The 13,244-nt window shown below is 37.3% G+C and overlaps 1 protein-coding gene across 2 annotated transcripts in view; it reads left to right on the forward strand.

The window, feature by feature from the left end:
* The window catches only part of COL21A1 (collagen type XXI alpha 1 chain), a 213,726-nt gene that overhangs the window by 53,844 nt on the left and 146,638 nt on the right, over positions 1–13,244 (forward strand). For both annotated transcript variants that reach the window (XM_043449847.1, XM_043449846.1), the window contains exon 2: positions 12,881–12,997. In XM_043449847.1, the coding sequence (XP_043305782.1) occupies positions 12,910–12,997 (88 nt within the window). In that variant the 5' untranslated portion in view covers positions 12,881–12,909. The remainder of the gene's footprint in view (positions 1–12,880; positions 12,998–13,244) is intronic.

A 13,244-nucleotide genomic window follows, 5' to 3' on the forward strand; every position in this document is an offset into this window, starting at 1 on the left:
AACAAAGTCCACAATTACATTTAATCTCTCTTTTGTTTTTATGGCACTTGTTTATTAATTGTACAAATTTTCACTTTCACTGATTTCATCATCTTGGTGTCATTTAAGACAGGATGGAATTTCTTGTAATTGGGTAGATACAGAGACGTGAGTAGTTTCAAGTGTTCTTTATTATTGACGGAAAATACTTCACAGACGGCCATGTGCTCCTATTACGTCATGTCTGGAGCAGCATGCATCTTACTCACTTTAATGATGCTCAATAAGGTAGGTGAGTGGGTTCAAGTGCCGTCAAGTAATGCGTGTGTTCTGATTTCGTCTCTAACCTTTCACCCAGTCATACTGGCAGCCCTGGCTTTCTTTGCCGTATTGTATTTATGAATATAAAGAAGGCTGAGCACTGGAGAACTGATGCTTTCAAATTGTGGTGCTGGAAAAGACTCTTGAGAGTCCCTTGGACTGCAAGGAAATCAAACCAGTCCATCCTAAAGGAGATCAACCCTGAATATTCATTGGAAAGACTGATACTGAAGCTGAAGCTCCAATACTTTGGCCTTGTGAAGAGCTGTGAAGAGCTGTGAGATGTGAAGAGCTGACTCACTGGAAAAGACCCTGATGCTGGGAAAGATTGAGGGCAGGAGGAGAAGGGGGTGATAGAGGCTAAGATGGTTGAATGGCATCATAGACTCAATGGGCATGAGTTTGAGCAAACTCTAGGATATTGGGAAGGACAGGGAAGCCTGGTGCACTCCAGTCTGTGGGGTTGCAAAGAGTTGGACATGACTTAGTGACAACAACTCATTCATTAGTAGTTGCAAAATATGATTTTTCTAATTCTGTTATGTTCTGGCATTTATTAACTGTTGCCTCATTAATTGTATTATTACTCTGAATTATTATCCATGTAGGAAAAGTAGGATAAATATTTGATTCTTTTTCTTTATTTGTATGCTAGCAATCTCCAAAGGTGACCCAAGTGTGGTTTTTATTTTTAGTATTTATCATCATGAATTCATAGGTTTAGTGTAGCCATTATCATTTTCAATGGTCAGATGGTCTTATCTTTAGCAAATAGGAACCCCTCAGTTTAGCTTTTGGGTCATTTTGATCTAATGCTAGTCACTCTTAAGACTTTCCTTGTTTTTAGAATGACAAGATTCCTCTCTCTCATGTCCCTCAGACCTGGAATCTGCTCTTCTCCCTAAAGAGCCTGATTTCTTTTAATGGGAAATGGTATAAGAAACCACATTGGGGTACTAGAGTTGCTTACTGATGATTTTCTTCATATCACTTGGGCATTAGTTGCTTTCTTCTTCCCGTTTTCTTTTACCCTGGCTCCTCTTTTGTCTATCCATTTATTTTCTCTTTATTATCCTGTACTGCTTTTTCGCTTTACAAATGCTTACATTTTATTTTCTGAGTTGGCATACCAGGCACATCTAGGACCAGAACTCACATCACATGCGCTGTTTTCCAGCACACTTTTTGGTGTATCGTGGAAGAATTGGGAGATTAGGAAGCTGGAGTACAATTTGACCTGAATTAGAATTTCAAAATTTTATTAGCTTTCCCTTTGGAAATTGATGTCTTTGCTTTTCATATGCCTTACTGTAAAAATTAGAACCGAGTTAAGAGAAAAAAATAAAAATTAGGCTAATTTATGTTAATAAAAGAGGAATTTGAGGATAGGAAAAAGTGCTACATTTATATGCACAGTTTAAAATTACCAACGGGATCCCATGTCCTGATTTTAGTGGATTTGCTGGTACAGGCCAATAAAATACACTGTACTCCATGTTCCTTGACTATCTTTTACTGGCCTCCTTTTAAATGGTTACACAGACATGTACATTATTTCATTGCTTGAATATTTAGAAGCTGCTATGGCCAGATGGGATTTTAAACCTCCCCGCCAAACTTCAGTAACTCCACCAAGTCACTGCCATTCACTTTTTCTTGTATAGCTCTAATGGGTGCTGTGTGGTATACTCTATAAACAGATCAAGAAAGCAGTCTCCCACTCTGCAGCATGAGAGCAAATTCTGCAAAGTGTAAAATCATAGCTTCTTGGAATCTGTTAGCCTCCTGTCTACAGAATGAGGATTTATAATTACCTGTCTCCTTACAATACTAGATTTTTATTTAGAGAAATATGATAACAGATGTCAGTTGTTTAGTTAACCACGAACTGTTATACATAATCAAGATGGCCTTGGTTAATTACATATTTTGGGGAGCTTAATTTGACCTATGAAGTTCCAGAAGATATAACTTTAGTTGTGTTGTTTTAATGATTACTCACACAAACCAAACTTTTCATGTGTCCATGAACCCATTCTTAATTCTTTCACTGGTTTGCCAGCATTTTGCGGTTTTCAGTTCTATCTGTCCCAGTTGATACTTCTCCCACCACCTTAGTGACTCAGACAGCAATGCAGGAGACCTGGCTTTAATTCCTAGGTTGGGAAGATGCCCTGGAGAAGGGAATGGCAAACCACTCCAGTATTCTTTCCTAGAGAATTCCAAGGACAAGAGGACCTGGCCAGCTACAGTTCATGGGGTCGCAAAGAGTTGGACACGACTGAGTGACTAACACTTTCCTACCATCTTAGGGCTTCCCAGGTGGTGCTAGTGGTAGAGAACCCACCTGCCAATGCAGGAGACATGAGACATGGGTTCAATTCCTAGAGGAGGGCATGGCAACCCACTCCAGTATTCTTGCTTGGAGAATCCCATGGACAGACTGTAGACTATAGGCTGATAGTCTGTAGTCCATAGGATCACAAAGAGTAAGACATTACTGAAGCGACTTAGCATGCATGACTATCACCTTGATGCTAAAAATATAGAACACAATAGGAGTGTGTGTGTGTGTGTGTGTGTGTAAAAGCATGGAGTCCAGAATTTCAGTTTCCCCTCCTTTTCCTGTTTTACAATTTGGTTCAAAGAGCATATAAATATGTGCATGAGTGTTAGTGTCTCAAGAGGGGACTATTTTTAGTCTTCAAATTTATTTGATGGGTTTATGACCAAGCTTAGCAACCACATTTTGAGATGGCATTTTTCCCGACAGTCCCTTGTTTTCAAAGCTTTGTTGCATTCCTGGTGCTGCTCACGCGAATTCCCATGCCTTTCCGGCCACAGACCCAGTGAGACCCATTCACTGCAAGGAGAAAAGGAAGTTGCTCTCATTTGTATCCACTTCTCTCAGAAGTTGACTTACAACTTATTACAAAATAAAGTATTTATTTTGATCTTAACAAAATATTAGTGATAGTGGCAGTGGAACGTAATATAGCAGATATATATATATATATGTGTGTGTATATATATATTTAAATTGGAGTATAGTTGTTTTACAACATTGTGTAAGTTTCTGCTCTACGGTGAAGTGCATCAATTATATGTATACATATGTCCCTTCCCTCTGGACCCTCCCTTCCCACCCTTATCCCGCCCCACTAGGTCGTCACAGGGCACTGAGCTACGCTCCCTGTCCTATGCAGCAGACTCCCGCCAGCTCTCTGTTTTATACGTGGTAATGCTCGCTCTCTCAATTCTTCCCGCCCTCTCCTTCCCCTGTGTCCACGAGTCTGTTCTCTACATTTGTGTCTCTCTTCCTGCCCAGCGAATAGGTTCTCTGAACCATTTTTATAAACTTAGAAAATGGAAGAGAGATAAAAAGTAAAAGAAGATAATCATCAATTGATCTCATTTCTCGAGAGTCACCTAATCCTTAAAGTTTAGAGATCTCTTTGATTTTGAAAGTGGGATGCTCTACCCAATGGGAAAACCTTACCATGATGCACAGGAGCTGCCCACCCTCCCTGGATTCACTGTGCATTCAGGGGGAAAGGTTCTCAATATAACATACCCTCCCTGGATTCATTGTGCATTCAGGGGGAACAGTTTGAGACATAACACACCAGGTGGGGTCCTGCTGACTCGGTGTAGCTCCTGCCCTTCCTCCCCTTCCTCTCTCACCTCTCTGTCACTAACCTTCCACCTGTCCCTGGAACAAACAAACTTGCTCCATCCACAGAAGGAAAGCTGGTCCTCCATTTCGGGCAGGATGGCTCCTTCATATTCCTTCAAGAGTCAGCTCACAGGGCAGCCTTTCAGATGCCTTCTCTGAGCTCTGTATTGAAATCAGCCCTTGCTCTGCTCCTGGCCAAGGTACCTTAGAGCATCTACCAGTGTCTGAAATGGTCTCATCAATCATTTATTTAGTCTTTGGTACGTAGGCACCACGAAAGCAGATTCCTTATCTAGTTTGGTCACTTCTGAATGCCCAGCACCTGAAAGAGTGTCTGTTACATAATAAGCACTTGAGAAATATTTGCTATTGAATGAAGACTGGAAAGAATTCTGGAGTGAGAGAATCTGAGTGTAAGTTCTGAGTCTGTTGCTTATAGAGTATGTGCAACAGGCCAGTCATGTTCTCTAGGTCAGTCTTATTTTCCTCAACACTTCCCAAGATTAAATGGCATAGAATAGTCTCAAGCATTTTACACTGTAAGTTTTCCTTATCACAATAATCCTATGAGGTTATAGTATATAGATCATCATCTCCATAGTTGAAAGAAGATTACAAATCACCGGTTTCATTTCCTTTTTTTGAGCATTAGAACACTGTAAGGATATTGAATTATAGTGGGTTAGGGGCAGTGTTAAATCTATAATCTGGATTGCTTGGTGGATAGTTAGCCTAGTATATATTTTCCATTAGCAGGAGAGCTCAGTTTAAATTCCTACATGCTATTAAAAGTAATTTCCCCCTTTATCCTTATTCATGAGGAAGTTCTTTAAGTAACATTTTTCTAAAACAAGCTTTTTCATGTTTAAGGACAGTGTGTGTTCCTATGTTCCTTAGAGGCCTTCATTCATATGAATAATCATAGGTGACAAACTTACTGAATCAGAGTCTGCCCTTTAATGAATCTCTTATTTGTGTGCATGTTGACGTTTGAAGGATGCTAAGGTTGCCTAATTACTCTCTGAGTAGTCAATTTTGAATGTAGAGATTCTGAGTTACGCTTTCCTATTTAGGGTTGCTAACTTACTTCTCTATAAGGGGAATGCATGCATGCATACTAAGTCTCTTCAGTCCTGTCCGACTCTTTGCAACTCCATGGACTGTAGCTCACCAGGCTCCTCTGTCCATGGTGATTCTCCAGGCAAGAATACTGGAGTGGATTGCCATGCTGTCCTCCAGGGGTTCTTCCTGACCCAGGAATCTAACTCACATCTGCAACTCCTGCATTGCAGGCAGATTCTTCACTGCTGAACCACCAGGGAAGCCCCATAGAGGAATAGGAAGTGTCTTTTTTCTTATACCAGAATTTCTAGAACTTTGGTGGACATTAGTCTATGGGAAGCTTTTTGTTTTAAGCGTTTGGCCCCTTGCCCTGCAATCTGAAGCCAGTGGGTAGGGTTAAGTCATCCATATGTTTAATAAGCTCCCCAAAAGACAGAAAAAAATGATAAAACTCAATATGCCTCAGTTTATATACTCCATGCATAAGTATGTGTACATGCCAAGTTACTTCAGTCATGTCCAACTCTTTGTGACCCTATGGACTGTAGCCCGCCAGGCTTCTCTGTCCATGGGATTCTCCAGGCAAGAATACTGGAGTGGGTTGCCATGCCCTCCTCCAGGATGCATAAGCATATGTCCAATTAAATAACTGTAAAATGTATTTGTTAAATATATGAGTTATGTTTCCATGGTGAAATAATATGGTGGTGATATTTATTTAATGCGCTTTTTATATTGTCTACATTGACAGTTGTCAACTAAAATATAAAGCAATTAGACAATTCACTTTAGCCCAAGGATTCTGAAGAAATTAAATACTATGTAGAAATAATGAGGATATTTTTGGTAGAGGAGCAGAATAGCTTAATTTGAGGTTTTGGAGAAGGAAGTTAGTCAATATTTATTAGTACATGTTGTTGCCATAAAACAGTACATTCTGGTGATGACTCACCAAAAATGCTTCTTTCTCAATGACATTTTTTGACCTTTATAAGCTCTTTGTTAAAAGGGCCAGCCTAATTTAAAAAATGATGGTGATGATTTTGGACTCATTGTTTTTCACTGAGGTATAAATTGTGTCCAACAAATTTTACAGCTTTTAAGCCTATTCCAATCTGTGCACCCAAATATCATCACTGCAAATATAGACTATTTGTAACACACAGTATAGTAATTTGTGCTACATTCCAGTCTCTTCTCATCAAAGGCAAACTTTTCCTAACAGTGCAGTTTTTTGTTTTGGGACTTCATATACCTGGGATCATGCTCTGTGTATTCTTCTGTGTTTGTCTCCTTTCATTAAATAGAATATATTTAAAATTATTCATGTTGTTGAATATAATAAAAGTTTATTTTTTGTTGCTCTGTTCCATTACGTGAATAATCAACAACTTGTTTATCCATTTTCCTGTGGATGGCATTTGAGTTATTTTTAGTTTGGAACTATTATGAATAAAATTACTATAAACATTGTTAAAGTCTTTTTGTTGGCACATGTTTTCATTACTCTATTAGCGAAAGGATTGCTGGTCATAGTTTAATTTTGTAAGAAACTGAACTTAACACTTCTCTGAAGTGGTTACATCATTTTACACTCTTATCATACATGTGTGTGTTCCAATTTCTCCACATAGACTCATAAACATTTGATATTGTCAGTTTTTTAATTTTAGCCATTTTAGTGGGTGTGAAATGATATCTTATTCTGGTTTTAACATACACTTCTTTGGTAACTAATGATGAGAACCATTTAATATGCTTATTGGCTATTTCTATATTTTCTTGATAATTTAAAGTTTGTCCAAGACTTTTGCTCTTTAAAAAAATGCATTGTTTTCTGTTGATTTCTAGCAGTTATATAAGTTAGTCTGTGTATGAATCATGTTTTGTAAATATTTTACTCTAAATATTGACTTATTTTCTTAATGGTATCTTTTAATTTTGGTGAAATCCAATGTGAATCCATTTTTAAAATTGCTAATGGTTTCTATGTCCTAAGAAAATTCACCTAATCCAAAGATTATGAAGCTATTCTCTTATGTTTTCTTCTAGAAAGCTTATAATTTTAGCTTTACCTTTAGATCTATACTTCATCTAATTTTTGCATATGAAATGAGGTGGGGTCAAGATTTGATTGGGATTGTGTTGAATCTATTGATCAATTTGAGGAGGATAAAGATGTAATCAATTCTGAGTCTTTTAATCCAGGAATATAGATTTCTCCATTTATTTGATCTTTAATTTCTTTCAACAATGTATTATATATTTTAGTGTAGAGATTGTTCACAATTTTCAATAACTTTATTTCTAGGTTTATGATGCTTTAATAGTATTGGATTATATTGAAAACTTTCATAATATTGCATATATTATATCCCTCATTGTGTTGCCTGTATGTATATATATTTTTAAAAAAACTATTAACCTTGTATCCTGTGACCTTGCTAAATTTACTTACTGGTTCTGCTAGAGTTTTAGTAGATTTCAAGTTTCTATGTAGATAATCATGTTGTCTGTAAATAATTGCAGTTTTAATTCTTTGTTATAGTTTTTTTATACCTTTTATTTGTTATTTGAAATGTGGCACCGGCTAGGATTTCCTGTATATTTTTGAATAGAAGTAATGTGAGAATATGGCCTTAATTTTTACTGACTTGGGGGAGACTGCATTTCACCACTCAATATGATCTGAGCTATAGATTTTTCATAGATGGCATTCGTCAAATTGAAGAATTTTCTCCTAGTCTTAGTTTACTGAGGGTTTTATCATGAATGGGTGCTAAATTTTATTAAATAACTTTGCTGTGTAAATTGAGATGTCCACACAATTTTTTTTTTTTTTACTTTCTTAGTGTTGTAAATTACATCAACTGAGATTTGAATTTTTTAAAAAAGTATTTATTTATTTTTGACTGCCCTGGGCCTTAGTTGCAGCATGCGGGGTCTTCCTTGTGGCACACGGGTAGCTTGCGGGCTCCGGAGTGCGTGGGCTCTGTAGTTGGCAGCACGCAGCCTCTCTAGTTGAGGCAGGGGGTTTAGGAGTTGTGGCATGCAGTCTTAGTTGCCCTGTGGCATGGGGGATCCTAGCTCCTCACCCAGACATGGAACCTGCGACCCCTGCACCCGAAGCTGGAGTCCTAACAACTGGACCACCAGGAGAGTCCTGAGATTTAAACGTTAAATATTCTTGCATCAGTGAGCTCAGCCTTACTTGGTCATGGTCTTTTTCACATGTTGCTAGATTTTATCTGCTAAAGATTCATTCTGTATTTTTACATCCTTGCCTCATGAAGGATAATGGACTATAGTTTTATCTTTTAATATCTTTGTCTAGTTTTCTGTTAAAGTTATGTTGGCTTTATACTAGAAGTTGAGGAGAGTTTTCTCTTCCTCTATTTTCATTTAATTTTGCTTTATAAAAGTATTTATTACTTTTTTAATGTTTGGTAGAAATTACTGGTGAAACTATTTGGCACTGGAGTTTTATTTGTGGGAAAATTTTTGAATAAAAATTCAATTTCTTTAATAATTTCAATTTAGATCAGTTTCAGTAAATAGTGGGCTTCCCTTATGGCTCAGCTGGTTAAGAATCCACTTGCAATGCAGGAGACCTGTGTTCGATCCCTGGGTTGGAAAGATCCTCTGGAGAAGGGAAAGGCTACCCACTCCAGTATTCTGGTCTGGAGAATTCCAGGGACTGTATTGTCCATGGGGTCTCAAAGAGTTGGACATGACTGAGTGACCTTCACTTTCAATCTTAAGACTTTGACCATTTCATCTGCCTACTTATTATCCTTTAAGGTCTGTAGGCTCTGTAGTATCATCTCTTGTTTCAATTTTGACTCAGGTAATATATATTTTCTGTCTTATTTCTTGACTATTCTTGCTAGGATAAGTATATTTATTTGTTAAAGAATGAATTCTTTACATTTGTTGTTTTTCAGTTTTCTATTTCATTGATTATTCCTTTTTTTAATATTTTACGTTTAATTTGTTGTTCTTTCTTTAGCTTATTAAGGTGGAAGCTTAGATATTGATTTTTCATTTTTCTTCTTTTCTAAAATACGCTTTTAAAACTAAAGTTTCCCTCTTAGTAGAGCTTTAAATGCATCATGAATTTTTGATTCTTTCTTTTTTTAAATTGATCAGTTGAAATGCTTTAAGATTTTCCTTTGATTTTCTTTTTAACTCATGAATTACTTAGAAGTACATTGGTTAATTTCCAAGTATTTTGGGATTTTTTTCCTTTAAAAAAATCACTTGTTTTATTAAAAAAATTTTAAACTAATTAATTTATTGTTTGTGGCTGTGCTGGGCCTTTGTTGCCGCCTGTGCTTGGGCTTTCTGTCATTGCTGCGGGTGGGACTACTCTCCAGTTGTGGTGCTAAGGCTCCTCACTGCGGTGACTCCTGTTGCAGAATATGGTCTCTAGGGCATGCGAGCTTCAGTAGTTGCACCTGTGGGCTCAGAAGTTGTAACCCACTGGCTTAGTTACCCCTCGGCTTGTGGAATATTCCTGTCCCAAGGATCAAACCTGTGTCCCCTGCATTGTCAGTCAGATTCTTAACCACTAGGCCACCAGGGACATCCTTCTTTTTCTAATTTAATGTCATTTAGGTCAAAGAACATAATTTGTGTGGTTTCATTTCTTTGGAACTTGAAGCTTGTTTTTTTTGCCAGCATGTGGTCTGTTTGGTGACTTTCACATGTACAACAAAAGAATGTATATTCTGCTGTTGTTAGGTGGAGCATTCTATGAATGTCCACTAGGTGAAGTTGGTTGATAATGTTTTTTAAACCTTTTGCACTCTTACCAGGTGGTGCTAGTGGTAAAGAACCCACCTGCCAATACAGGAGACATAAGTGATGTGGATTCAATCCCTGGGTTGGGAAGATCCCCTGGAGGAGGGCATGGTAATATACTCCAGTATCTTGCCTGGAGAATCCCATGAACAGAGGAGCCTGGCAGGCTATAGTTCATGGGGTTACAAAGAATTGGACACGACTGAAGAGACTTAGCATGCATGCATGTACTCTTACTAATTTTTTTTGTCTAATTCAATAATTACTGAGAAATGAATGTTAAAATCTCACATTTTGATATGAATTTATCATTTTATTTTATTTATTTTTTAATTTAATTTTATTTTTTTCATTTATTTTTATTAGTTGGAGGCTAATTACTTTACAATATTGTAGTGGTTTTTGCCATACATTGACATGAATCAGCCATGGATTTACATGTGTTCCCCATCCCGATCCCCCCTTCCACCTCCCTTCCCATCCCATCCCTCTGGGTCTTCCCAGTGCACCAGCCCCGAGCACTTGTCTCATGCATCCAACCTGGGATGGTGATCTGTTTCACCCTTGATAGTATACTTGTTTCAATGCTATTCTCTCAGAACATCCCACCCTTGCCTTCTCCCACAGAGTCCAGAAGTCTGTTCTGTACATCTGTGTCTCTTTTTCTGTTTTTGCATATAGGGTGAATTTGTCATTTAAAAAAAATTTCCCCCATTTTTCTTCATGTATTCTGAAGCTTTGTTATTAGATATCTACATATTTAAAATTTTATGTCTTTCTGATCCATTACCCATTTTTTACCATGAAATTTCTATCTAAAATTCTTACTGTTGTTCCTTTGTATGTCATTCATTTTTTCCCGCTGGTCAGTTTTAAGAATTTACTCTTAAACTTTCAACTAATTATGCTGTACCTAGGTGTGACTTACTTTGTATTTTGTTTGCGGTTTGTTTGATCTGATTGGTGGCAGGGTTTGTCAATTGGAAAATTCTTGGCCATTGTATTTAAAAATATTTCTTTATTCACTTTATCCTTTCCATATGAGAAGCTAATTACCTGTGTGCTATTAATAAATGAAGACCACTTGATGCTGTCCCACAGAGTTCAGAAGCTCTGTTGCTTGCATGACTCACTCATCTTCCTATACCTTTGAGTTTAATTTGGTTAATTTCTCTTGATTTATCTTCAAGCTTACTGATCTTTTCTTTTGATATATGCACTCACTGCATTAGTTCTTTTTAAATATATATTTGCATTGACATCTCATTCGCATATTTTTTCAATAGTTTGTATCCCTCTTCGAAATTTCATGTTTTTGTATACTGTTGTCCATCTTACTCATTAGATCCTTTAACATGTTTATCATGGTCATTTTATAAATCCTGCTTGGTGCTTCTGATATTGAGGTCATCTCTTGTTGTTCAGTTGCTCAGTTGTGCGCAACTCTTTAGGACTCCATGACTGCAGCAGGCCAGGCTTCCCTGTTCTTCACTATCTCCCGGAGCTTGCTCAAACTCATGTCCATTGAGTTGATGATGCCATCCAACCATCTCATCCTCTGTCATCCCCTTCTTCTCCTGCTTTCAATCTTTCCCAGCATCAGGGTCTTTTTCTATGAGTTGGCTCTTCGCATCAGGTGGTCAAAGTACTGGAGCTTCAGCCTCAGCATCAGTCCCTCCAGTGAACATTCAGAATTGATTTCCTTTAGGATTGATTGGTTTGATATTTTGCAATCCTAGGTACTCTCAAGAGTCTTCTCCAACACCACAGTTCAAAAGCATCAATTCTTCAGTGCTCAGCCTTCTTTATCTCTGAATCTGCTTATATTGAGCGTTTTTCTCCTGATCAGAGTAAAATTTTCTTGTTTCTTCTCATATCTTGGAGGACACTTGGAAGATTTCTCTCAGCTTGTCAGTATAGTTTCCGCCTTTTGTGTTTGAGTTCCATTTCCTCTCGTGTCTCGCCACTGTAGTGAAGGCCCAGTGTGCCTTGGAAGGGCTTTTCTCAGTTCTGCTGCTTCTCCCCTAACCTTCAGCAAGACAAGGATTTGTATTTGAGGAGTTCCCCGGGTACCTGAAGAAGGAGAGGGAGGGAAAAAAAAATCTCTCTAGATTGTTTTATCCTGCTCTCAATTTTCTCTGTATTACTTGTCTATTCCATGTACCTAGATAAGGCTCCTGGGGAAGATTGCTGACTGAGGGCATCCTTGCTCTGTGGCTGGGGCTTCTCAGAATTCTAGTCTTCACACCAACTTTGGTTTCTTCTATACTGTGGCAAATTCTTCCTCCTCCTGGAATGAAAGGAGCCCTGGATCTTTTCTGTTCTATTAATAACTTTTGGAATTCAGCTCATTTAGGTTTCTATAAACCCTGTCTTTTCTGCTGGGTGTTAAAAGCCTATAGTTTATCTGGCATGTTCTCATTGTTGGGAGTGTCAGTCTTTGGCAACATTACACACTTTAACCAGGAGTGAAGTCCCGGGACTAACTTAGAAAACATGTTAAAGTCACATAGCTGAGTGCTGATGAGTTAATTAAAATAGAGCTTAATGTTTATAATTATTACAACCATTAAAAATGAAATCCCATCATTCAGTTTTATCATATAAGCTTTTTTTTTTTTTTTTTACCAGATACCCTTTGGGCATTTCTTAAATGAAAATCCACATTTAGAGAGAAGGATATGTGTTGCCCCTGAGATAATAGAAAGAACAGGATATGGCTCTACAGGCTGTGTTAAAAGAAGGGATTCCAGTAAATATTTTGAGAAAAGCTTAAAGTTTTAGGGAAGTTTTTGCTTTCCCAAGATGATTATGAATTAAAAAACTTATGTTCTTCCTCAGCTCCGATTCATTATGTTGTATTAATATATTTGAAATGTGCCTATTTGGACACATATGTTAATTCCAAGATTAGTAAAAATTAACTTGGCTTTAACTGGGTATTGTAGTTTCCAAATTCAAACTTACAATTGTTAGGTATTTATCTTTATTTTTCTAATATATTTAACTTTCTTTTTTCCCCTCTTTATTTCTTTTTAGGAGTCCTAAAGCAGAACAAAAACAGAAACATGGCTCACCATATTACATTTCTTTGGATAATTTTGGTCCTGCTCCTTCAGAATTCTGTATTAGCTGAAGATGGGGAAATAAGATCAAGTAAGAATTATCAGCATTGTCTTTTTTTGTTATCAACACATTGACTGGGGAAATGAAATAAAAGTAGCCCAAGTATTGGCTTTAAGGATCTCATTCTTACTGTCTTTGACGCTGTGATTGCCTGAAATAAATGAATTGCTATGTTACACATTAACTGGGAGGAAAAGCTATCAGAAGTCATTTTAAGAAAATTCTATGGTAATAGCTTATTTTATTAACCCACACTTGTTCAGTCATTTATATAAGC

Source organism: Cervus canadensis, chromosome 28 (assembly GCF_019320065.1).
Source record: "Cervus canadensis isolate Bull #8, Minnesota chromosome 28, ASM1932006v1, whole genome shotgun sequence".
In the NCBI taxonomy this organism is placed as follows: domain Eukaryota; kingdom Metazoa; phylum Chordata; class Mammalia; order Artiodactyla; family Cervidae; genus Cervus; species Cervus canadensis.